At 43.4% G+C, this 27,696-nt stretch overlaps 1 protein-coding gene across 2 annotated transcripts in view; it reads right to left on the minus strand.

The window, feature by feature from the left end:
* DCK (deoxycytidine kinase) overlaps positions 1-27,696 on the minus strand; it is a 51,293-nt gene that overhangs the window by 16,011 nt on the left and 7,586 nt on the right. The window contains exons 1-4 of one of the 2 annotated variants that reach the window (XM_073600653.1): positions 24,888-25,021; positions 18,288-18,403; positions 13,536-13,729; positions 13,097-13,244 (exon numbers count right to left, since the gene is read on the minus strand). In XM_073600653.1, coding sequence (XP_073456754.1) covers positions 13,097-13,244; positions 13,536-13,729; positions 18,288-18,403; positions 24,888-24,933 — 504 coding nt within the window. In that variant the 5' untranslated portion in view covers positions 24,934-25,021. Of the gene's footprint in view, positions 1-13,096; positions 13,245-13,535; positions 13,730-18,287; positions 18,404-24,887; positions 25,022-27,696 lie in introns of those variants that run through there. The other variant, XM_073600645.1, reaches the window with a different exon arrangement.

Below are 27,696 nucleotides of genomic sequence, written 5' to 3' on the forward strand. Positions count from 1 at the left end.
CCTGGGCGCTCAGTATCTTTTCTTCAGATACCAGGCTGTCAAGTTTAAGGAAACCACCTGAGGGTGTGATACTGGACCCTGCAATAATAAGTCTTCCCTTTTCGGAAGACTCAGCGGAGGCTCTGAAACCAGAGACTGTAGCAGGGAAAACCATGGTCTCTTGGGCAATTAGAATGAGATCCGTCTCCTCTAGCAGAAACTTCCGGAGGACTTCTGGAATCAGTCTGATTGGTGGGAAGGCATAGCATAGGCCTGAAGGCCACGGGTTTGCCAGAGCATCGATCCCCAAGGCTTGGTCTGCCGGGTTCATGGAAAAGAATATCTCCGTCTTGTGGTTGTTTTGGTTTGCGAACAAATCCAATATGGGATAACCCTATGCCCTGGTGAGGTCTGCAAAGATTTCGGGATGAAGGCACCAGTTGTCTCGGTCTATCCTGTGACGGCTGAGGTAATCTGCCAGGCAATTGTTTGTCCCCTTCAGGTGTACAGCCGAAATTGAAGCTAGATTCTCCTCTGCCCATGAAAGATTCTCGTGGGCAATGGACTGAAGCATCCGGCTTCTCGTGCCTCCCTGCTCGTTGATATACGCGACTGTCGCGATATTGTCTGACAGAATTTGGAGGTTGTGACCTTTGATCTCCATCTGAAAAGACTGCAGGGCTCTCTGGACTGCTAGCAGCTCTCTTTGATTGGCTGAGGCCCTTGCCTCCCTCGAGGACCACTCTCCCTGTGCTACTGAATTGCTGAGGTGGGCCCCCCATCCCTAGGAACTCGCATCCGTGGTAATTCTTCGGGATACGGGAAAGGACCATGGGAGACCTCCTGCTCGGTGCTGGCCAGTTCTCCACCACCACAGGCTTCTTTTTATCCTGGCGGGAAGCCGGATCCTTGACTCCAGGGACCTTACGTCCCCGTCCCAGTGTCTTAATAGAAACATTTGTAACGGAAGGCTGACGGAGTCTCGCCCATGGTACAGCGGGAAAACATGAGGTCATAAGACCCACTGCCCTCGACACCTGTCTCAGAGAGACCGACTGGTTGGTCTGCAATGCTGACATAGTCTGGAACACTTTGGTAATCTTCTCCTGAGGAAGAAAAACTCTTTGGTTCACTGAGCAAAAATCGTAACCCAGATAAGTTACTTTCTGGGCCGGGATCAAGGATGATTTTTCTTTGTTTATCAGCCAGCCTAGGGACTGTAAGAAGTCCTGTACAGCCTGGAGATCCTCCAACAGCCTCTGGTATGATTTTGCCACTATCAGGAGGTCGTCCAAGTAAGGGATCACAGTTATCACCTTTAATCTTAGTGGAGCCAGCGCTTCCCCCAACACCTTCGTAAAGATGCGTGGGGCTGAGAAAAGACCGAAAGGGCGGGCTTGAAATTGAAAATGTTGGGTTCCCATACTCGTCTTCACTGCCAATCTCAAAAACTTTTGGAAGGCTGGATGGATAGGGATATGAAGATAGGCATCCCTTAAGTCCAACGTGGCCATAAAGCAGTTTGGGTATAGGTTTTTGATTGTAAAAACCGTCTCCATACGGAAATGCTTGTATCTGATGGACTTGTTTAAGGTCCGGAGATTCAGGATAAGTCAAAACTTTCCCGACGGCTTTTTGACCACAAATACATGGGGATAGAATCCCTTACCCTGCTCTGACTGTGGAACAGGAATCAGGACTTTTTGATCCAATAAGTCTCCGATCTGGAGACCCAGAGCCCTTGCTTTCTCTCGATCTTGTGGAGGAAAGGTGACCAACAATCGTTCTGATGGTTGGTGAACAAACTCCATCCTGTACCTGTTGGTCACTAGGTCCAGGATGAAGGGGCTCGAAGTGACTGCTGCCCACTGTGGGATGAAGGCCCTCAATCTTCCTCCCACCGGGGAACACAAGTCACTGTGGCTTGGCGGGCTGTTGAGGAGGGTTAAACAGCACTCCCCCTTTGCCTCTGCCTTTGTGCCCAGTCCAATGTTTTTTCGGCCTGCTGTCCTTTTCTCTAGGACTCTGTTGTCTGCCTTGGCCACGAAAATTTTTTCTGGCTGTCGGAATTCTCTTTTTCTCTGGAAACGCCTTTTTCTTATCAGCCATGCGTTCCAGAGCCTCCCGCAGTCCTGGGCCAAACAAATGATCGCCTGTTAAGGGAAGCCCACAAAGGCGTAATTTGGAGGCTGGGTCTCCTGATCAGGTTCTAAGCCAGATGCTTCTCCTGGCCGAGTTCACTAAAGCGGAAGTCCTGGCCGACATTCTTACCGACTCTGCGGAAGAATCTGCCAAAAAACCTACAGCCTGAAAGAGGAGAGGAAAGGACTTCAAAATCTGCTCTCTCGAGGTACCCGCTGACAGGTGTGACCGAATCTGAGTCAACCAAACCTCCAGATACCTGGCCACACAAGTGGAGGCTAGAGCTGGTTTCAGGTTCCCCACCGCTGAGTCCCAGGCTCTGTGGAGAAGAATATCCCCCCTCTTGTCCATCGGATCCTTAAGCGTGTCCATATCATCGAACGCTAGGTCCGAATTTTTTGAAACCTTTGAAAGAGGTGCGTCCAGCTTCGGTTTTTTATTCCATGGCTGCGCAGTGTCCTCATCAAAAGGGAACCTTCTTTTTAGGTTACTAGAGAAGAATGGTTTTCTCTCCGGGTTAACCCATTCCAGTTTAACAGTATCAACCAATGAACTATGGACTGGAAAAACTCTAGGTTTTTTCTTATGCAATCCCTTATACATAAGATCGTGTTTGGATAACTGAACCTCCTCCTCTCTCAATTCAAGAGTGGTATAGATAGCCTTTAACAAGTCATCCACATCCTCTACAGATAACTTAAATCTCGAGCCTCGAGTGGATTCTCTATCCCTGGGCTCTATATCTGACCCTGATTCTTCAGGGGAAGAACGGGTAGATCTGACCTCAGCCTCAGAGTCTTCACTCTCTGCCTGCTGCTGACTGAAGCTCTCTGTGTGGATGGACCCTCTACTGGGGTCTGGAGCTTGTCAATAAGTGTTCTAAAAGAACTAAAGGTGGACTCAAGCTCGTCCCTAACAGAGGTTAGCATTTTCTGACAAGAGGTAACCCGGGTCATCCTTTACAAGGCCATCTATACAGCTGCGACAAACGGCTTTGCTCCACGAGGAGCTCAATTTGTTTGCGCACACCGCATTTCTTTTTAGGTGGCTGCGCCTGAGCCTTGTCCTGGGTCTTGGTCTGTAAGACAAAAAGATAAGTGACCCCTAATGAGACTCACAGCCACCCCACCACTCCAAACCACCATGTGCAGGAGGGAGGAAATGTGCCCCCTTAACCCACTACTACAGAGAGGGGAGGGGGAGGGAACACTCACAGAGAGAGCAAGATAGTAACATAACACTTCAGGCTTACCTGTGAGGTGCTGGTGTTGGGCGCATCCACTGCCTGTGTAGGAACTGCAGATTGATCCATCTTGCCCCTTTCTGGCTTTCCACAACCTGGCTGCTTTCACAAGAAGACACCAGCGGCCAGTGTCTCCTATTCGCTCCATTTAAGAAGACTGGAACCAGCGTCTCCGTCGCCCGGCGATGATGTCATATGCACCAGAAGTGACCTGCTCTCAGTACTTCCTGTGGGCCAGCTTGGAGCGCACAAGCCCCGCCCCCTACTCGAGCGCCGCAGCTTCCTGCTTCTCCTCACACAACTAGCCACGCTGCCTGTGAGGAGAGGAACCGCTGCTTTCCTAAGAACAGCGCTATGGGAGCTGACACCATGCCGGTCCTGGCTCTCTCCAGGCACTGGGACACAGGAGACCGCAGCACAGCCAACCTCTCCTGCGGAGTGCTGCTACTGGCAGAGGAGAGGTTAGTGAAATGCCCCATATAGCCCTACAGAGCCCCTGCTCATGAGGCCTAGGGACCTAGGACCTGGTTCCAGGAACATGTTACCCCCCCGTCCAGAGGAAACACAAATAACTGACATGGGCCTGGAGGACCGCCCTTTTATCTGGTGGGGGTGACGTGTTTCCTGTCCTGGTAGGAGGAGCCCAAGGTCTCATGGGCTGTCCTGGAAGACGCTTGGAGAAAAAAAAAAAACACACACACACCACTTGCACATTAAAGAGGAGAGCGTTTCAAAGGAAAAAACGTTCATTGCCGCTAGACTCGTTTATGAGTGTTCATGCATTTAAATGGCCAAAATAAATGAATATTCTGGACAACAGAATGCAATAAAACACAAAGTACACATGAACATGCATGCAAAGCACGGCGTTAGGTGTGTTTTTTAAGCTGCATTTTCCTCCCCTAGAGCAAAGGCGTCCAAGGGAGGAAAAAAACATCCTGTGTACATGAGGCCTAAACAGCAACAGATACTTGAGCTATGTGGTTATGTGATAATTGCTGTAGGATTGAGAAGGCTCCTGAATAGCAATTCAAGCAATTACATATAAATCCTTCAAAGAGTCACATGGGAACTACTTTTATCGCCAAGGTTCTTAAGAGTAGCGGGCATATAGGTACTACTACTACTACTACTACTACTACTACTACTACTACTACTACTACTACACATTTCCAAGCATATCCCACACCTGGTGGTCATGTTCTAGCAGAGTAGTTACATCCTTGCAAATCCCACACCTGGTGGTCATGTTCTAGCAGAGTAGTCACATCCTTGCATATCCCACACCTGGTGGTCATGTTCTAGCAGAGTAGTCACATCCTTGCATATCCCACACCTGGTGGTCATGTTCTAGCAGAGTAGTCACATCCTTGGTTATCCCACACCTGGTGGTCATGTTCTAGCAGAGTAGTCACATCCTTGCATATCCCACGCCTGGTGGCCATGTTCTAGCAGAGTAGTCACATCCTTGCCTATCCCACACCTGGTGGTCGTGTTCTAGCAGAGTAGTCACATCCTTGCAAATCCCACACCTGGTGGTCATGTTCTAGCAGAGTAGTCACATCCTTGCATATCCCACGCCTGGTGGTCGTGTTCTAGCAGAATAGTCACATCCTTGCATATCCCACACCTGGTGGTCATGTTCTAACAGAGTAGTCACATCCTTGCATATCCCACACCTGGTGGTCATGTTCTAACAGAGTAGTCACATCCTTGCATATCCCACACCTGGTGGTCATGTTCTAGCAGAGTAGTCACATCCTTGCAAATCCTACACCTGGTGGTCATGTCCTTGCAGAGTAGTCACATCCTTGCAAATCCCACACCTGGTGGTCATGTCCTTGCAGAGTAGTCACATCCTTGCATATGCCACACCTGGTGGACGTGTTCTAGCAAAATAGTCACATCTCAGCATCTCCCACACCTAATGGAAATGTTCTAGCTGAGTGACCGCATCCTAGCATATAGGGTGAAATGTGCAGCGCTTATGTGATCATATAAACCATAACAAATAATATTAGTACAGAAAACTTGAATAATAAATGATGTGCTCAAAAATACTCCAAGCAGTCCTCTATTATGACATGTAATGTCTATAAACAGAGTAACTTGGACGTGTGATGTCCAAAAAAGAAAAAAGTCAGTGACAAGCTTCAGTCATGTGTGATCGTCAACCACATGTGGATATAATATAGTGACAGTCTTTAACTTCAAATATGTATGATGTAATAACAGTTAATAGTGGGTCCACCACCAAAGACACCAGAAGCTGCTTACCAGAGGGATTGAACTCAAATAGGTGTACACCTAGTGAGTCAATCAAGCTTTGTGGTATAATATACCAAGGGGATCAGATGCTCTATCCAGATATGACCTCCAGATGGACCTCCGAACAAGTGTAAGGTATGGATGGACTCAGTAGATATAGGCAGTCAGCCCCATAATTAAAAGAAAGAGGAAGGCATATAGTGTAACTCTGTATGGAAATTTTAATACATAAAAAGCAAAGGAAATACACTCACGTGTTAAGCAGTAAAATCAAGCGCTTGTATAAAAGAAGACAGTGGTCTCAGCATATCCTTCCGACGCGTTTCGACTTAGAAGTCATCATCTGGGGTGCTGGACCACTGTACTGGCTGAGTATTTATAGGTACTGGTTACCCCCATAACAAGTGGCAGCTCCATCTAATTGAAAGTGCAAATTATGGAGATTACTTCCTGGTTCCTCCAAAATGGCGCCCGGGCTTGCATTCCAAGCCTCGTTTTCATGTGTAGAGGAGGATTACTACCTGGTTCTGCCAAAATGGCGCCCGGATAAGAGTTCCAAGCCTCATTTTAACATGTGAAAGAGGATGTGACATCATGTGGAACAGTGACTGGTTTAAACAGCCAAAAACATGGCACCGCTATTTTCGGGGACATATAGGGGCAGATGTGGCTTAAAACGGCACAATGTCCGGTGTATATAACCTACAACATGGCGCAGTTTGTCATAAGGACATGTATATTAATACACTAAGTTACAAGGTATCACCCTCTGGCAGCAAAAATGAAAAACAATATAATACATCCACACATTGCTCTAGCCTGAACATGGGCAGTGGCGTAGCAGCCAGCACTCCCACCCTGCAGCAAAAGGGCTGCCGGTTCAAATCCCGAGATTCCATGTGGGGGGGGGTAGAAAAAAATAAATAAAATAATGTAATATATATAAAAAAATATATATGATACTAAGGTGTGACAAATGATGGCACCCCTCAGAAAGGACACGTTATTGGTTGGATCAAGCTGATATTTGTGATAGGGACCAAACCAGTATATATTCAAATATACAATCTAAAATACATGTTATAAGAATTTAATAAAAATACCTTCATAAAAACATTTAAAAATTAAAAAAAAAAAAAAAAAAAAAAAAAAAAAAAACCCTCTCATAAAAGACATTCTAATAGGTACCAACTGGACCCTAAAGTACCGGAAATAGAGAAAAGGCATCATGCTTGGTTGATAAAAGCATTGATGTCCCATTCTATGTTCAACCCAAAAGGGGAGTAGGTTTGCAATTGGTGGATCCAATAAGTCTCCAAACGAGAGACTCCCCTTGTCTTAGCTCCTCCCCTCCAAGGAGGTGTATATTTATCTATGACAAGAAATTGAGAACCAGTAGGATCTCGTCTGTGATGCTCTCTATAATGTCGAGGCACATTATGTTTGATGTCACCACTTTTTATTTTAGCAATATGCTCGCTGACTCTAACAGAAAAAGCTCGAATTGTACGGCCCACATACTGCTTCCCACAGGGGCAGGTAATCAGATAAACAACATGTGTGGTAGCACAAGTGCAGAATGTTTTAATGGGATATGTACAATTTGTAGTGTTCGATTTGAACTCGAGGCTTTTACGTCTACCACAGGAATTGTATTGACATACAGTGCATTTTTTGCAGGGAAAATAACCCACTAAGTTGTGAAAAAAAGAAGGTCGTATGGGGGGATTTATGATATTAGGTGCAATTTTTCCCTGCAAAGAAGGCACACCTCTAAAGATGACCTTAGGTTGTTCTGGGAGTATTTCCTTTAAAACACGGTCATTCCTAAGTATATCCCAATGTCTGTAAATGATGTTTTTGATTTCTCTGTATTGGACTGAAAAAGTGGTGAGCATAGAGCATTTAAAGGAGCTTTCTTGTTCACGAGGAGGTTTTGGTGTCAGCAAAGATTTTCTATCAATTGCAGCCACTCTATTTATTTCTGAGGTTAACGATGTTGGGTCGTACCCCTTTTCTATAAATCTGTCCCTCAGTGTTGATGCTTGAGTGAAATAGTTGTTTACATCTGTGCAATTCCTGCGCAATCTCAGGAACTGACTACGAGGCACGGACTGTAACCAGGATTGGTGGTGACAGCTGTCAACTGGTATAAAGCTATTGCGGTCAGTATTTTTGAAATAAGTTTTAAACTTAAATTGGCGTGAGACCATCTCGATTTCGAGATCCAAAAAGTGAATTTTAAATGAGCTAAATTCATATGTCAACGAAATCCCCCGATCGTTGTCATTTAAAAACACAAAGAAATCCCTGAGGGATTCAGGGGTGCCATCCCATAGGAGGAGGATGTCGTCTATATATCTGGCCCACAGTACCAATGAGGGCCTGTGTTCAGAATAGACGACATCCTCCTCCCATTTTGCCATAAAAAGGTTGGCAAGGCTAGGGGCAAATTTGGCCCCCATAGCCACACCCTTCTGTTGCAAGAAAAACTTTTGGTCAAACCAGAAGTAGTTGTGTTTGGTAGCAAATTGTAATAGCTCAATAATATATTCACTTTGTTTATTGGTAATGGAATGGTCTCTGTTCAGAAAATGTGTGACCGCTTCTATACCTCTGGTATGGGGGATACAGGTGTACAATGATGCCACGTCTGCAGTGGCCATCAGCAGGTCCCCCCCAATCTCCACACTTTCAAGTAGCCTAATGGTATCAGTCGTATCCTTAAGATACGATGGAGTGCCTTTGACCAATGGTTGAAGGTAGAAATCAATATATTTACCGATACGTGATGTTACAGAGTCGATTCCACTTATGATTGGTCGACCCGGAGGGTGAACAGGATCCTTGTGGATCTTGGGCAGATGGTACATGATTGGGATTCTAGGTGCAGTAGGTACTAGGTAAGCCCTTTCTTTTTTATTTAGAATCTGCTCATTAAAACCTTTTAAAACTAGTTGGTCCAGCTCTTTTTTATATTGGGCAGTAGGGTTTCTGGTAAGTTCCCTATATGTGTCCTGGTCGCTTAATATCCTATACATTTCTTGAATGTAGTCCAGTCTGTCCTGCACGACTATGCCTCCGCCCTTATCGGCAGGACGGACTACAATGTCTTTCCTCTCGCACAGTGATTTGAACCCGAGCATTGGAAAGGACTGGTTATATGTCTTTTTGGGAGGAAGCTTGGCTAAATCTTGCAAAACTAGGTCCCTAAAAATGTTAACGGCAGGAGCTGCAGGTACAGGGGGGCTGAATAAAGACGGATTAGACAGCCCTGAATGTACCATGCCTGAAGAAGCAGCTCTTTGAAATTGAGAAGACGTATTAGAAGCTACATAACGTTGGATATTAATCTTCCTAATAAATTTATGGACATCTATAAAGGTGTGAAATTTGTCTAATTTCTTTTGGGGGGCAAATTTTAAACCCTTGTCCAATATCATCATTTCCTGAGTGGTCAATTCCTTAGTGCTTAAATTAAAAACTCCATTGCCTATCATGTCCTTTTTCTTTTTTCTTCTCTGGATTCTCCGCCCCCCTCTAGAACCTCTTTTGGGTCCGAAGACCTTTTTCTTCCCTGTGTGCCCTGACGGAAATGATGATATTGGCATATCAGGCATGGTACATTCAGGGCTGTCTAATCCGTCTTTATTCAGCCCCCCTGTACCTGCCGATAAGGGCGGAGGCATAGTCGTGCAGGACAGACTGGACTACATTCAAGAAATGTATAGGATATTAAGCGACCAGGACACATATAGGGAACTTACCAGAAACCCTACTGCCCAATATAAAAAAGAGCTGGACCAACTAGTTTTAAAAGGTTTTAATGAGCAGATTCTAAATAAAAAAGAAAGGGCTTACCTAGTACCTACTGCACCTAGAATCCCAATCATGTACCATCTGCCCAAGATCCACAAGGATCCTGTTCACCCTCCGGGTCGACCAATCATAAGTGGAATCGACTCTGTAACATCACGTATCGGTAAATATATTGATTTCTACCTTCAACCATTGGTCAAAGGCACTCCATCGTATCTTAAGGATACGACTGATACCATTAGGCTACTTGAAAGTGTGGAGATTGGGGGGGACCTGCTGATGGCCACTGCAGACGTGGCATCATTGTACACCTGTATCCCCCATACCAGAGGTATAGAAGCGGTCACACATTTTCTGAACAGAGACCATTCCATTACCAATAAACAAAGTGAATATATTATTGAGCTATTACAATTTGCTACCAAACACAACTACTTCTGGTTTGACCAAAAGTTTTTCTTGCAACAGAAGGGTGTGGCTATGGGGGCCAAATTTGCCCCTAGCCTTGCCAACCTTTTTATGGCAAAATGGGAGGAGGATGTCGTCTATTCTGAACACAGGCCCTCATTGGTACTGTGGGCCAGATATATAGACGACATCCTCCTCCTATGGGATGGCACCCCTGAATCCCTCAGGGATTTCTTTGTGTTTTTAAATGACAACGATCGGGGGATTTCGTTGACATATGAATTTAGCTCATTTAAAATTCACTTTTTGGATCTCGAAATCGAGATGGTCTCACGCCAATTTAAGTTTAAAACTTATTTCAAAAATACTGACCGCAATAGCTTTATACCAGTTGACAGCTGTCACCACCAATCCTGGTTACAGTCCGTGCCTCGTAGTCAGTTCCTGAGATTGCGCAGGAATTGCACAGATGTAAACAACTATTTCACTCAAGCATCAACACTGAGGGACAGATTTATAGAAAAGGGGTACGACCCAACATCGTTAACCTCAGAAATAAATAGAGTGGCTGCAATTGATAGAAAATCTTTGCTGACACCAAAACCTCCTCGTGAACAAGAAAGCTCCTTTAAATGCTCTATGCTCACCACTTTTTCAGTCCAATACAGAGAAATCAAAAACATCATTTACAGACATTGGGATATACTTAGGAATGACCGTGTTTTAAAGGAAATACTCCCAGAACAACCTAAGGTCATCTTTAGAGGTGTGCCTTCTTTGCAGGGAAAAATTGCACCTAATATCATAAATCCCCCCATACGACCTTCTTTTTTTCACAACTTAGTGGGTTATTTTCCCTGCAAAAAATGCACTGTATGTCAATACAATTCCTGTGGTAGACGTAAAAGCCTCGAGTTCAAATCGAACACTACAAATTGTACATATCCCATTAAAACATTCTGCACTTGTGCTACCACACATGTTGTTTATCTGATTACCTGCCCCTGTGGGAAGCAGTATGTGGGCCGTACAATTCGAGCTTTTTCTGTTAGAGTCAGCGAGCATATCGCTAAAATAAAAAGTGGTGACATCAAACATAATGTGCCTCGACATTATAGAGAGCATCACAGACGAGATCCTACTGGTTCTCAATTTCTTGTCATAGATAAATATACACCTCCTTGGAGGGGAGGAGCTAAGACAAGGGGAGTCTCTCGTTTGGAGACTTATTGGATCCACCAATTGCAAACCTACTCCCCTTTTGGGTTGAACATAGAATGGGACATCAATGCTTTTATCAACCAAGCATGATGCCTTTTCTCTATTTCCGGTACTTTAGGGTCCAGTTGGTACCTATTAGAATGTCTTTTATGAGAGGGTTTTTTTTTTTTTTTTTTTTTTTTTTTTAATTTTTAAATGTTTTTATGAAGGTATTTTTATTAAATTCTTATAACATGTATTTTAGATTGTATATTTGAATATATACTGGTTTGGTCCCTATCACAAATATCAGCTTGATCCAACCAATAACGTGTCCTTTCTGAGGGGTGCCATCATTTGTCACACCTTAGTATCATATATATTTTTTTATATATATTACATTATTTTATTTATTTTTTTCTACCCCCCCCCCCCACATGGAATCTCGGGATTTGAACCGGCAGCCCTTTTGCTGCAGGGTGGGAGTGCTGGCTGCTACGCCACTGCCCATGTTCAGGCTAGAACAATGTGTGGATGTATTATATTGTTTTTCATTTTTGCTGCCAGAGGGTGATACCTTGTAACTTAGTGTATTAATATACATGTCCTTATGACAAACTGCGCCATGTTGTAGGTTATATACACCGGACATTGTGCCGTTTTAAGCCACATCTGCCCCTATATGTCCCCGAAAATAGCGGTGCCATGTTTTTGGCTGTTTAAACCAGTCACTGTTCCACATGATGTCACATCCTCTTTCACATGTTAAAATGAGGCTTGGAACTCTTATCCGGGCGCCATTTTGGCAGAACCAGGTAGTAATCCTCCTCTACACATGAAAACGAGGCTTGGAATGCAAGCCCGGGCGCCATTTTGGAGGAACCAGGAAGTAATCTCCATAATTTGCACTTTCAATTAGATGGAGCTGCCACTTGTTATGGGGGTAACCAGTACCTATAAATACTCAGCCAGTACAGTGGTCCAGCACCCCAGATGATGACTTCTAAGTCGAAACGCGTCGGAAGGATATGCTGAGACCACTGTCTTCTTTTATACAAGCGCTTGATTTTACTGCTTAACACGTGAGTGTATTTCCTTTGCTTTTTATGTATTAAAATTTCCATACAGAGTTACACTATATGCCTTCCTCTTTCTTTTAATTATGGGGCTGACTGCCTATATCTACGGAGTCCATCCATACCTTACACTTGTTCGGAGGTCCATCTGGAGGTCATATCTGGATAGAGCATCTGATCCCCTTGGTATATTATACCACAAAGCTTGATTGACTCACTAGGTGTACACCTATTTGAGTTCAATCCCTCTGGTAAGCAGCTTCTGGTGTCTTTGGTGGTGGACCCACTATTAACTGTTATTACATCATACATATTTGAAGTTAAAGACTGTCACTATATTATATCCACATGTGGTTGACGATCACACATGACTGAAGCTTGTCACTGACTTTTTTCTTTTTTGGACATCACACGTCCAAGTTACTCTGTTTATAGACATTACATGTCATAATAGAGGACTGCTTGGAGTATTTTTGAGCACATCATTTATTATTCAAGTTTTCTGTACTAATATTATTTGTTATGGTTTATATGATCACATAAGCGCTGCACATTTCACCCTATTTGTCATTTTTGCAACTTAATCCACTGCTGTGCTGGCTGCTTTAGTTTTTTTTTTTTTTTTTTTTTTTTTTTTTTTTGAGACAGCGCGGTATATATTTGTTTATAACTTACGCATCCTAGCATATTCCACACACAGAAGCCAAGTCCAATATATGGCAGCCATGACCCAAAATTAGCTAGTTTGACTTTATTCATTTTTTTTTCCTAAGCTCACAAGCTGCAGACTAATGTGATGGTAGTAAAGTTGCACTTATTTAACTACCCAACAGGGCATGTCATGACTACCAAACTTGATAGACTATCAAGCGAACCATTTGGCTTTTCGGCTGGTCTTCGTTAAATGACAGGTCTAGTTTGTCCTCCCACCCAAATTTCTGTGAACCTAGCCTCCATTTACCTCAGGATCAGCTCGAAGATAAATAATTCCATCCAATTCAAGATCAACACAGAACTGGGAATTCATCCAGTCATGCCAGTCCTGATATACTGTCCATTCTGTCTCATTCAGACATTCTGCCTCATACAAGTTAGAAGCAAAGATATACCTGAAAAAAAAAAAAAAAAAAAAAAAAAAAAAGAGTATTTAGGGAGGACTACAGTGCAGGGAATTAGATACCACACATTATTCATGGATATAGAGGGACCTGTCATATGCACTCATCCAGAGTGACAACTATGCCTGCCCTTTCTGCCCATCTAATCCATTCATAGAAGCTGTACTATAGCCTCTATGAATGAAAACAATCCTATGAATGGAGGAGGCAGACCTTTCAATTATCCATCCGTCCTCCATGGACTTGGATGGAGTAACCCTTTAATTAACATGTTTTCTGTACCTGTCACTGTAGACAGAACGCTCAAAAAACAGCACAGGATTTTCTGCTTCTTTTAATTTCCCACTGAAAGCTTTTAGTTGGGCACGAATGCGGCTAAGACAAGCATAGGACTGAAATGTAAAGGACCAGCGATCCGGCTTCTCATACATCATCTGAAGAAGATTTCCACCACTTTTCTGAGACGCCGTTAGCTCCTGTTCAGAAAAACAAAAATCATTATACATGAGTGCCCTCTACTGGTCATCAGGGTGAATTAAAACACTTGTCAGAAATTGGCCTCTTTCACATTTTCAAATCAAAATATGACCAGAAAAATTATAAACAAACTGTTAAAAAAAACAAACAAATAAATAAAAAAAAATTAATATTAATAATAATAACAATAATAAGAGCTGTACGGTGTTAAATGTGAAATTTTCAAAAGCAGATCTAATTTTGAAAATACTATTCCTATTGCTGTCTCTGGCTTTATATAATTTCTGAGACACTGAAAACGCATGTCAGAGCTTCTAATCTGTATACTTGTTCTAGATATGAGACTCAAAGAACGGAAGCCACTGGTTCAGATCGATGGTGAGAGACTCATTACCCAGAGGCTGCACCTTTACCAAACCAATTCAGTAACAACAGCTTCCATATATGCCTATTCTCCCAGATGGGAGATTTATTTTCATAAAAATAGTGGATCTTATCTGCATAAAGTACTCTCACTGTATCATTCCAGGTTGAATGAGGTAAAAGCACGTGGTGATAATGGACGAACACAAAGTGCCTCCAACAGCAATCACCATAGGTAATTGCTAGCTGGGCAAAGCCATAAATAGATGCAGCCACCAGCGACTTGTCATTATAGTGACCGGGCCGGTGGCGGCACCTAGCCGCTCAGGGCTGCAGCATGAATCAAAAGATTCCTGCCAGTATAATTTGCACCGACTTAAATCACCAGTGTGAATGATGCCTGAGATTACATTGTTTTGTTAAAGCTAAAGCAATTTGTACAAATCCAGGTTGGGGTACCTGGTTTTGACAGGTACCATCTTCCACTTCCAGTCAGATTCGCCGCGGCAATGTGAGCCCAAAATTCGATTCCCCTCGCAGCTTTCTGGGACACATCACAAGTCCCAGAATACTGCAGGACAAGTCACAAAATGCAGCGCAGCTCACATATGCACACCAGGAAACCGGAAGGCTTCGCTGCCAGTTTCCCTTACTTAAGATGCCAGCGTCTGGACCCAAAGCCGATTGAAGAATCAGCTCAGGTAAGGACATTGCTGGATCACTAGACAGGCGTTTCCTTTTATTAAGAGTTGGCATCTCCAGTGTTTGTAGCTGCTGGCTTTTTTTTGAGGGGGGGGCGGGGGCTGGGATTGGGGCTCCTCTAAGTTTGAGAGCCTTCCGTCTAGGAACCACTTTTATACCCCAATTAAGTTTTTGAAAAATCTGACAATACAGTCACAATGCCTTATTAAGCTCTGAACAGGCCCTCCATTCACACTGCGTTGGGTTTCACCAATTTACTCTCTACATTGTTTGCACTTCATAGAATTATTTGTATGATCTATTACAAAGAGCAACATATTCATGTATTTTTTATGAAAACCACTTATACTTTTTTTTTTTTTTTAATACAAAAGAGAAGATCATCAGTCAAAAGCCACTTGCTTTTTCATGTTCTCTAAACCGGTGGTCATCAACTTTGTTCTCAGGACCCACTAACAGGCCAGGTTTTATGTATTTCCTTGGGGAGATGCAGACTAGAATACTGCAATCACTGAGCAGAAAATTATATCACCTGTGATGTATTTCAGTTATCTTGCAAACCTGGCCTGTTAGTGGGCCCTGAGGACAGGAGTTGATGACCACTGCTCTAAACCATCTGTTTGGCTGCATTCACACTTGAGATTAGTGTCTTCAGCCATTTTGTATGTGTTTGTACAGATGTTTTTGCAGGTGTCTGAGGCATGAGATATTATTTTGCATCGCAACTACAAACACTTCTATGGATGGGACGCTATTGACTTCAGAGACTCAAACCAGAGAATAATTCTCACAATTTTATGGGGTTCCTCCAGTGGTAGCAGGACTTTTCTACGTCAAATGTAGTTTTGCTACATTTTTTCCTATTTCATCGCTTGAAGGAATTTGTCAGGACACTTTCCTCACATGAGGGATATACCAAATTCATGCTGTCTGGGATAATCCGACCTTACCTCGAACTTGCCAAGCACCGGCCTTGTGAAGGAAAGCAGGGATATTGCACTTACATCAGCTACATAAGGATGTTTTGTTACTCTTCGCAACATTGGTGGGTAGATGTTTTTTCAGTACCTTCAACTCCGCCATGCGTTACAATTTCAAGCAGGTTCCTACCAACTGAAATATAATCCCTCTTCTATTCTTAATATGGTAGTATCCACTTCCTGCTCCAAAAAGGGTTTGATAGGGGATGTGTATTCGACATTGCAAATGGCTGCTTGAGCTCAAGCCCATCTGTCATGTGTCAATCAATGAGGGGGATGGGGATGTTGGTCCTCAGGAGGATGATCAATGGTAACAGGCTTTAGCAATAGAGCAGATGGTTTCTCAATCTCCATCACAGAGGTTAACACAGGTATTCATATTACATAGGGTACGCCCCAGCGGTTATATTCCTGAGGAAGAATAGGTATGCCTAACTGGTCATGCTGTTCCACAAATACAGGCACCCTTATCCACATGCGTTGCCCCAAACTATACAAGATACTGGTACGCTATCTTTCAGGTCCTTAATAACATTTGTTCTATTCAAATCTCCCCTGACCCCAAAATGGTCAATACTGGGTATTATCCCAGAGGATACCTTCCAGGTGATTTTAACTTGTTTTGGACAAGGGCCTCATACCTAGCTCGTAAACTGACACTACAAAAGTGGCTTTTATTCTCTCCTCCCACACTGCAACAATGGAGGGATACGGTTAACCTTTTCTTGAAAAGGGAAGAACTGACTTACATACAGTATCTCACAAACTTGAGTACACCCCTCACATGTAAATATTTTATTATATCTATATTTTATTAGCCTCCTCTCCCAGTCGACGCCTCTTACGGAGAAACGCAGCGTCGGGTGGAGCCTGAGGACCTGAGGTCACCACATACCAGCTGGCCGGCTTCTGCCACAGCTGTGATTTTCATTTGCAACTGTGTTTGCTCTGCTTGTGCTTATGGCATCAGTTGTCCGTCATATGGAATAAAAGGATTTTTTTAACCTACTGCACTATGAAGCGCCTCTTTTCTTCTTAATACTCTGCTATATGTCACGAGTGGCCCTGTCAGAGCAGTGGATATAAGGAGAACATTCCTGCCTGCCGCACCAGCGTCTTAAACAGCCTGACATGGAGGGAATCCTGTTTGAATTCTGGATCAGCTGTTTCTGACTGATGAGCCAACTGACTTGAGCCCGAATGATCTCTGTAATAGGGGTCCAGCATATCTGGTAAGCAGCCCTTTTTTACTTTTGCTTGGTTTATGAAGATATGTTGAAGACAGCATCGTTCTAATTGAAGAATTTTACCTCTGACATAAGGACACTACTTGGCTTCTTGATGGACTGTATATTAATATTTATCCATTCATATTTATTCAACCCATAAGCTTTATTTATTTATTTTTGTATTGTTTTGGGTAGCGCACCTAGTTCCTCTTTATTTCTGAACTTCCAGTGACCAGTATGAGAGAGTGAGAGTGATAACACCAAATTTAACACACCTGCTCCCCATTCACACGTGAGACCTTGTAACACTAATGAGTCACATGACACCGGGGAAGGAAAAATGGCTAATTGGGCCCAATTTGGACATTTTCACTTAGGGGTGTACTCACTTTTGTTGCCAGCGGTTTAGACATTAATGGCTGTGTGTTGAGTTATTTTGAGGGGACAGCAAATTTACACTGTTAAAGAAGCTGTACTCTCACTACATTACATTGTAGCAAAGGGTCATTTCTTCAGTGTTGTCACATGAAAAGATAGAATAAAAGATTTACAAAAATGTGAGGGGTGTACTCACTTTTGTGAGATACTGTAAGCACAGAGGTTGTCCAAAAAAATTCAGAAAACTTGGGACAAGTGGCTGTCCTCTTCAAAGTCTACACATTTTACCAATGGATTCTTTGTTCGTTGGGGTCTGAGAACTGGAGTTGGACCTAGGTATCTGATATATTCAACTAAGCTATTGAAAATGTTGTTAACCTCTTCACAGGGATATGGAAGTACTGGTGATGGTATTAATGCACTGTATCTGGAGAGTGTTAAGGCATTATTATAGTCGTATTTAAAAAAAAAGGTACATGATTGTTTGTTACTTTTTCTCTACTATTTGTTACTGTTTACTACAGTGGTCTTTTAAGTTGAGTTACTGTTTGTTGAATTTTATTTTGTTGTAAAACTGACAAAAAAAAAAAAAATTACCCGATAAAAAGAAAAAACTAACAAACATGGGATTTTTAATGTTTTGGAGCTTTGAGCTACAAAACGCTCAGGTGTGAATGGGGCTTTATAGTAAATAGGCATGTGTGTTGTAAGGCTGCTTTTTTATTTATTATTATTATACAGGATTTATATAGGGCCAACAGGTTATCTCCAATTTTGTCTTTTCTGTTTTCGGTTTTTATTTGAATATATATTGTTTGTACAACTTATGAAACTTTCAATAAAAACTATTTGATCAAAAAAATAGACGTGTATGTACACATTACAATACTAAACACATGGCATACCTGGAACTCATCTTGAGTGCTCTGGATATTGCACCATCTTGCTATAGGTTCAGGAACAACTTCCCAGTCCTCGTTGCATTTATTAAGAAGGCAGACAAAAGTAGATTTACCAGCAGCTTGGGAAAGAAAAGAAAGTCAATTAATTTATGTATGTACGTACAACTACACCATACACAGGCACTAGAAAATATAAGTAACCAAATCTAGCTACTTTCAATGTGTATGCAGATTGAGATTTTGTTTGATGCTACGCATTCCGAGTCAGTGTATTATACAATTTTTATTTAGATTTACTAAAACCATATAATATGAGGTCAAACCTAAACACTTTTAATTAGTAAGCTATCAGGCAGGCCCTTCCACTACATAGTTGAACGTAAATCTAAAGAAAATTGAGTGCTATTAGTGTGAGACATTAGCGTGGGAAAAGTAGAACTGCTCTGGCCTACAGTGCAAATAACATGGGTATTACCACTGAACACCAACGTAAATTTTAATGGATTAACATTTTCCACAGAAAACCAATGCCAGCATGTGCAAATACAGCATGGCCACCCCGTGTACATAAATAGTTACAACTTAAACACAGAAACATAATATGGGATATAGATTTAAAGCAATATTAAAAGGTTCAGATTTATTAAAAAAAAACGTTCTATTTACCTGCTCTGTGCAGTGGTTTTCCACAGAGCAGCCCGGATCCTCCTCTTCTTGGGTCCCCCCACTGGCACTCCTGGCTCCTCCCACTTAACCTGTACCCCAGTGGCAAGCTGCTTGCAATGAGGGGGAATTGGTGCGTGCTGCTCCCGAGCCCTGCTCTATGCATCCATAAGACACAGAGCAGAGAAGTTATCCGAAAGTGGGAGTGGGTACCTATCAAAAACAGGTACCTTCTCCTCCTCCCCTGAAAGGTGCCAAATGTGGCGGTTTCCTGCACAGTTGTCTATTGAAATTGCATCTGAAATCGCCAAAAGTAGTACAGAAACTACTTTTGGGAATCGGTGCAGAGCCGCAAAGATTTGTACGGTTCCATTGCGAGCAATAGCCACCGATTTGGCATGCGATTTGACATGTCAAATCGCATCATTGTGAACCAGGGCTCATAGTAGTATTAAACCCAAAACCAAAAATGTAATATTTTCCAGCTTACCATACATTAGATGAGCAAGACAGCACGGTCAGTCTGGAGGAAGGGGTGTGTTAGATGGACTAGCAGATTTAAAGGAGTTGTAAAGGCAGAAGCTTTTTTTATCTTAACCACTTGCCGACCGCCTCACGACGATATACGTCAGCAGAATGGCACGGGCAGGCAAAAATAACGTACCTGGTACGTGATCTGCCTTCCGCGGGCTGGGGCGCATCGCGCCCCCCTCCGGTGCCCCGAGGCGGTCGGCTTCGTTAGGGGAGCGATACAGGCAGAGGGGGAGGCCACTCATTCGCAGAGGAAGTGATGTCATCGCTCCTCGGCTCTGTATTTTCTGTTCCGGCGCCGAGGAGAGAAGACATCGATCTGAGTGCACAACACACACACAGTAGAACATGCCAGGCACACTTTACACCCCCGATCTCCCCCCCCCCCCCCTCGTCACAGTGACACCAAGCAGTTGTTTTTTTCCCTGATTACTGCATTGGTGTCAGTTTGTGACAGTTAGTGTGGTAGGGCAATTAGTGGTAGCCCCCTTTAGGTCTAGGGTACCCCCCTAACCCCCCCAATAAAGTTTTAACCCCGTGATCACCCCCTGTCGCCAGTGTCACTAAGCGATCATTTTTCTGATCGCTGTATTAGTGTCATTGGTGACGCTAGTTAGGGAGGTAAATATATAGGTTCGCCATCAGCGTTTTATAGCGTCAGGGACCCCCATATACTACCCAATAAAAGGTTTCAACCCCTTGGTTGCCCCCTAGTTAACCCTTTCACCAGTGATCACCGTATAACTGTTACGGGTGACGCTGGTTAGTTACTTTATTTTTTATAGTGTCAGGGCACCCGCCGTTTATTACCGAATAAAGGTTTAGCCCCCTGATCGCCCGGTGGTGATATAAGTTAGGTTTTAGGGTCAGATACAGTCTGCGTCGCCCCAGGCAGCGTCAGGTTAGCGCCAGTATCGCTAACACCCATGCACGCAGCATACGCCTCCCTTAGTGGTATAGTATCTGATCCGATCAGATCTATACTAGCGTCCCCAGCAGTTTAGGGTTCCCAAAAACGCAGTGTTAGCGGGATCAGCCCAGATACCTGCTAGCACCTGCGTTTTGCCCCTCAGCCCTGCCCAGCCCACCCAAGTGCAGTTTTGATCGATCACTGTCACTTACAAAACACTAAACGCATAACTGCAGCGTTCGCAGAGTCAGGCCTGATCCCTGCGATCGCTAACAGTTTTTTTGGTAGCGTTTTGGTGAACTGGCAAGCACCAATGGCCTAGTACACCCCGGTCGTACTGCAGTATCACGTGGTAACGTGGCGAGTCCCATAAGTGCAGTTCAAGCTGGTGAGGTGGCAAGCACTAGTAGTGTCCCGCTGCCACCAAGAAGAAGACAAACACAGGCCCGTCGTTCCCATAACGCCCTTCCTAATTGGGAACCCACCACTTCTGCAGCACCCGTACTTCCCCCATTCACATCCCCAACCGAATGCAGTCGGCTGCATGAGAGGCATTTTCTTTATGTCCTACCGAGTATCCCTACCCAACGAACCCCCCCAAAAAAGATGTTGTGTCTGCAGCAAGCGCGGATATAGGCGTGACACCTGCTATTATTGTCCCTCCTGTCCTGACAATCCTGGTCTTTGCATTGGTGAATGTTTTGAACGCTACCATACACTAGTTGAGTATTAGCGTAGGGTACAGCATTGCACAGACTAGGCACACTTTCACAGGGTCTCCCAAGATGCCATCGCATTTTGAGAGACCCGAACCTGGAACCGGCTACAGTTATAAAAGTTACAGTTACAAAAAAAAAAAGTGTAAAAAAAAAAAAAAAAACCCAAACCACAAAAAAATATATAAAATAAAAAAAACAAAAAATAGTTGTCGTTTTATTGTTCTCTCTCTCTCTCTATTGTTCTGCTCTCTTTTACTGTATTCTATTTTTATACTTTACTGTTTACTGTGTTTTATTGTTAACCATTTTTTTGTTTTCAGGTACGCCATTCAGCTGCAGCGTGGATTTATTTATCTTGACAGCAACAGCGTTTGCTCCCACGATATATAAAGCCGTGACTCCAGCGCTGTCAGAGGTGATATATGCCGAAGCATGGGGGCAGCAGGGGCGGAGGAGTGATTTGCTCCTAACTTTTGGGGCGGATGCCCCCATGCTTTGGCATATATAAATGGTGCATGTATGCCCATCATTAGAAGTGGGTGGATGAAGGGAGGTATTCTAATGGTGGGTATACCCACCAATCAATCTCTTTTTTTCGTTCAGCCCACAAGCTGCATGAAAAAAAAAAAAAAAAAAAAAAAATTACAATATATGCCCAACAAGGACCAGCAACGTACTGGTATGTTGCTGGACTTTGAGTGGTTATACCAGAATGATGCCTGCAGGTTTAGGTATCATTCTTTTCATCCAGCGGTCGGCTTTCATGTAAAAGCAATCCTAGCGGCTAATTAGCCTCTAGACTGCTTTTACAAACAGTGGGAGGGAATGCCCTCCCCTCCCCCCCACCGTCTTCCATGTTTTTCTCTGGCTCTCCTGTCCCAACAGGGAACCTGAGAATGCAGCCGGCGATTCCACCAGCTGACCATAGAGCTGATCAGAGACCAGAATGGCTCCAATCATCTCTATGGCCTAAGAAACCGGAAGCTATGAGCATTTCATGACTTAGATTTCGCCGGATGTAAACAGTGCCATTGGGAAATCATTTTATCACACCGATCTTGGTGTGGTCAGATGCTTTGAGGGCAGAGGAGAGATCTAGGGTCTAATAGACCCCATTTTTTTCAAAAAAAAAAAAAAAAAAAAAAAAAGAGTACCTGTCACTACCTATTGCTATCATAGGGGATATTTACATTCCCTGACATAACAATAAAAATGATAAAAAAAAAATAAAAAAAAGAAAAAAAAAAGCACCCCCGGCCCCCCCCTGCTCTTGCGCAAAGGCGAATGCAAGCGTTGGTCTGGCGTCAAATGTAAACAGCAATTGCACCATGCATGTGAGGTATCACCGCGAAGGTCAGATCGAGGGCAGTAATTTTAGCAGTAGACCTCCTCTGTAAATCTAAAGTGGTAACCTGTAAAGGCTTTTAAACATGTATGTAGTTTGTTGCCACTGCACGTTTGTGCGCAATTTTAAAGTATGTCATGTTTGGTATCCATGTACGCGGCCTAAGATCATCTTTTTATTTCATCAAACATTTGGGCAATATAGTGTGTTTTAGTGCATTAAAATTAAAAAAAAGTGTGTTTTTTTCCCAAGAAAATGCATTTGAAAAATCACTGCGCAAATACTGTGTGAAAAATGAAACACCCACCATTTTAATCTGTAGGGCCTTTGCTTTAAAAAAAATATATAATGTTTGGGGGTTCAAAGTAATTTTCTTGCAAAAAAGAAATTTTTTTTCATGTAAACAAATAGTGTCAGAAAGGACTTTGTCTTCAAATGGTTAGAAGAGTGGGTGATGTGTGACATAAGCTTCTAAATGTTGTGCATAAAATGCCAGGACAGTTCAAACCCCCCCCAAATTACCCCATTTTGGAAAGTAGACACCCCAAGCTATTTGCTGAGAGGCATGTCGAGTCCATGGAATATTTTGACACAAGTTGCAGGAAAAAGACAATTTTTTCTTTTTGCACAAAGTTGTCACTAAATGATATATTACTCAAACATGCCATGGGAATATGTGAAATTACACCCCAAAATACATTCTGTTGCTTCTCCTGAGTACGGGGATACCACATGTGTGAGACTTTTTGGGAGCCTAGCCGCATACGGGACCCCAAAAAACCAATCACCACCTTCAGGCTTTCTAAGGGTGTAAATGTTTGATTTCACTCCTTACTGCCTATCACAGTTTTGGAGGCCATGGAATACCCATGTGGCACATCCCCCTCCCCCCAAATGACCCCATTTTGGAAAGCAGACACCCCAAGCTATCTGCTGAGAGGTATGGTGAGTATTTTGCAGCCCTCGCTTTTTGTCACAAAGTTTTGAAATTTGAAAAAAGAAAAAAAAAAAAATATATATATATACATTTTTCTTTTCTTTCTTCATTTTCAAAAACAAATGAGAGCTGCAAAATACTCACCATGCCTCTCAGCAAATAGCTTGGGGTGTCTACTTTCCAAAATGGGGTCATTTGGGGGGGAGGGGGGGTTGTGCTATCTTGGCATTTTATGGCCTTAGAAACTGTGATAGGTAGTGAAGGCGGTGCTTGGTTTTCGGGGTCCCGTATGCAGCTAGGCTCCCAAAAAGTCTCACACATGTGGTATCTCCGTACTCAGGAGAAGCAACAGAATGTATTTTGGGGAGCAATTCCACATATGCCCATGGCATGTTTGAGCAATATATCATTTAGTGACAACTTTGTGCAAACAAAAAAAAAAAGTTTGTCATTTTCCCGCAACTTGTGGCAAAAAATAAAATATTCCATGGACTCGACATGACTCTCAACAAATAGCTTGGGGTGTCTACTTTCCAAAATGGGGTCATTTGGGGGGGTTTTGTGCCATCTGGGCATGTTATGGCCTTCAAAACTGTGATAGGTAGTGAGGAGTGAAATCAAAAATTTATGCCCTTAGAAATCCTGAAGGCAGTGATTGGTTTTCGGGGCCCCGTATGCAGCTAGGCTCCCAAAAAGTCCCACACATGTGGTATCCCCGTACTCAGGAGAAGCAGCTGAATGTATTTTGGGGTGCAATTCCACATATGCCCATGGCCTGTGTGAGCAATATATCATTTAGTGACAACTTTTTGTAATTTTTTTTTTTTGTCATTATTCAATCACTTGGGACAAAAAAAATTAATATTCAATGGACTCAACATGCCTCTCAGCAATTTCCTTGGGGTGTCTACTTTCCAAAATGGGGTCATTTGGGGGGGGGGGTTGTACTGCTCTGCCATTTTAGCACCTCAAGAAATGACATAGGCAGTCATAAACTAAAAGCTGTGTAAATTCCAGAAAATGTACCCTAGTTTGTAGACGCTATAACTTTTGCACAAACCAATAAATATATGCTTATTGACAGTTTTTTTTACCAAAGACATGTGGCTGAATACATTTTGGACTAAATGTATGACTAAAATTGAGTTTATTGTATTTTTTTTATAACAAAAAGTAGAAAATATCGTGTTTTTTTCAAAATTTTCGGTATTTTTCCATTTATAGCACAAAAAATAAAAACCGCAGAGGTGATCAAATAGCACCAAAAGAAAGCTCTATTTGTGGGAACAAAAGGACACAAATTTTGTTTGGGTACAGCATTGCATGACCGCGCAATTAGCAGTTAAAGCGACGCAGTGCCAAATTGTAAAAAGTGCTCTGGTCAGGAAGGGGGTAAATCCTTCCGGGGCTGAAGTGGTTAATACATTCTATGCTTCAAGATAAAAAAAACCTTGTGTGTGTGTGTAGCAGCCTCCCCAGCACCCCCCTAATTACTTACCTGAGCTCCATCTATCTCCAGCGATGTCCACGAATGTGCAAGCCATCCGGGACTCTCCTCCTGATTGGAGACGCAGCAGCAGCGCCACTGGCTCCCACAGCTTTCAAAGTCAGCCAGCCAATCAGGGGAGAGAGGGGGCGGGGCTCCGTGTCTGAATGGATACATGGAGCTGTGACTCGGCTCCACTGCTCCCTATAGGAAGCTGCTGACTGTGAGGACACTTGACAGGAGGGAGGGGCCAGGAGCAGCAAAGAGGGACCCCAGAAAAGGAGGATCCAGGCTGCTCTGTGCAAAACCAACTGCACAGAGGGGGTAAGTATAACATGTTTGTGACTTTACAATCACTTTAAATACACCAACAAGTTGAAGGCTATTGCCAATTGTTTATCTTTTTTTCTGCACTTGCCTGCATTGGGTGTGACGGAAACAAGTTACAGTAAATGTATCCATCTATGGGTGGACCCGCTTTACTTATTAACAAAGCAGGAAATCTTTTCATGGTTCAGGTAAATTATTAAAACCAGTTCTACTACTGTTTACCAGCACCAGAGTGACTGCAATCATCAGAATTCAGCCACACACCTAACTTAATCCGAGGCGTATGTAATAAAGTGTCTGAAAATAGAATTGTTTCCATAGCAACTAGATTCTTCTTCTGAGTCTGCCATTGCAGTGTGTTTGACAACAAAAATTCATAAAACACTTTAAAGCCCCACATACACTATTATATTTTCTGCAGATTTTTGTCTTCAGATTTACCAAAACCATGTAGTGCAAGGGCTTGCCTGATTGCATACAAATTGAAACTCTTAAGGTTTGATCTCATTATATATGATTTTGGTAAATCTGAAGACAAAAATCTGAAGAAAATCTAATAGTGTGCATGGGGCTTTAGCCCAGGTTCACAGTAATGCGGTGTGGGAAATAGCACGATCCGTGCATGTTTACCATGCCGCATTTTAATCACACTGCCCTTGCGATCTCTGGTGCATTGCAGTGCAGTTTGAGACCATTTAAAATAAATGGGCTCAAATCACACTGCACTGAATCACATGTAAATTGCACACTGGCTGTGATTGGCAGCAGCGGGAGCCACTAAGGATAGAGAGACCCGGGAGAGCCGAGGCTCTTGTGCACATCACTGGATCAAGATGGGGCTCAGGCAAGTATTAGGGGGAAGCTGCAATCAGAAGGTTTTTGACCTTCATGCATAGAATGCAGTAAAGAAAAAACCTTCAGCCTTTACAACCACTTGCCGCCCGCCATATAACAAAATGACGTCGGCAAAGTGGTCGCGATATCCTGACTGGACGTCATATGACATTGCCAGGATATGAAAACGCTGCACGTTCCCGGGCCGCGCATTGCAGCGATCGTTGCTGCGGTGTGTCAGTTTGACACACCGCAACTCTGATCTAGGTAAAGAGTCTCTGACTCTTTACCACGTGATCAGCTGTGTCCAATCACAGCTGATCACAATGTAAACAGGAAGGGCCGTTGATCGGCTTTTCCTCACTCGCATCTGACAGACGCGAGAAGAGGAGAGCCGATTGGCTGCTCTCCTGATGGGGAGGGGGGTCTGTGCTGATTGTTTATCAGCACAGCCCCCCCTCGGATGCCCACCCAGAACCAACTGGGATGGCCACCACACTGGACCACCAGGGAAATGCCAATCAGTGCCATATAAAAATGCCTGCCAGTGATGCCTATCAGTGAAATCCAGTGCCAGCCTTTCAGTGCCCATCAATGCCACCTTTCAGTGCCCAGCAGTGCCACCTTTCAGTGCCACCCATAAGTATCCATCTGTGCGGCCTTTCAGTGCCACCTATGAGTGCCCATAAGTGCCGCATATCAGTGCCGCCTCATCTGTGCCGTTTATCAGTGCCCATCAGTGAAGGAGAAAACTTACTTATTTACACAATTTTATAACAAAAAACAAAGAAAAACTTTTTTATTTCAAAATTTTCGGTCTTTTTTTAAAATTTGTTTAGCAAAAAATAAAAACTGCAGAGGTGATCAAATACCACCAAAAGAAAGCTCTATTTGTGGGATTTCAGTTCTTTCATTCATGGAGACACAGCCATCACATGTGGGAATTACCTAGGGTGGTCTACACAACCTGCCTAGAAACGCCTGCTCCTCCGGACTGAAATGAAACCTTCAAGGCATTTTGAAGAAGGCAGGATGCTGGGATGTTTTCAGAAAATGATGTACAGCACCCTGCCAGCCCCTCCCACCAGCCTTGATCTATCTGCATTGTATAAGAGAAGCACAGGGACCTAGTGAAGACATCACTGGGTCAAAAATAAGGTTTGTAATGAAAATCGAAACATTTTATTCAAAAATCATTAGAACGTTGATGGAGGAGAGAGGAACAGGGATGCACAATTCAAACCGCCCGATGCCTAGGACATGCAGTTCCGGGCATCGGGCAGATAGTTTTTTTTTTTTTTTTTCTTTTTTTACATTTAGCCCTGCTGGGCAAGCAGCAGGATTTACTTGTCAGTTGGAAGTATTTGGGCAGCTGTGCTGTCGCCTGAATGCTTCCACCCCCCCCCCCCCCCCGCAAAGTCCCCCCCACCCTATGTGTCCTAGGCTCCGCTTGCTCATCTGTGGTCCCTGGACCAGCATAACGGGTGCCACCGTGTAGATCAGTGGTTCTCAACTCCGGTCCTCAGGACCCACTAACAGGCCAGAATTTAAGTATTACCTTGGGGAGATGCAGACTAGAATACTGCAATCACTGAGCAGCAAATGATATCACCTGTGATATATTTCAGTTATCCTGCAAACCTGGCCTGTTAGTGGG

The sequence above is a fragment of the Aquarana catesbeiana genome, linkage group LG01 (assembly GCF_042186555.1).
Source record: "Aquarana catesbeiana isolate 2022-GZ linkage group LG01, ASM4218655v1, whole genome shotgun sequence".
Classification (NCBI taxonomy): domain Eukaryota; kingdom Metazoa; phylum Chordata; class Amphibia; order Anura; family Ranidae; genus Aquarana; species Aquarana catesbeiana.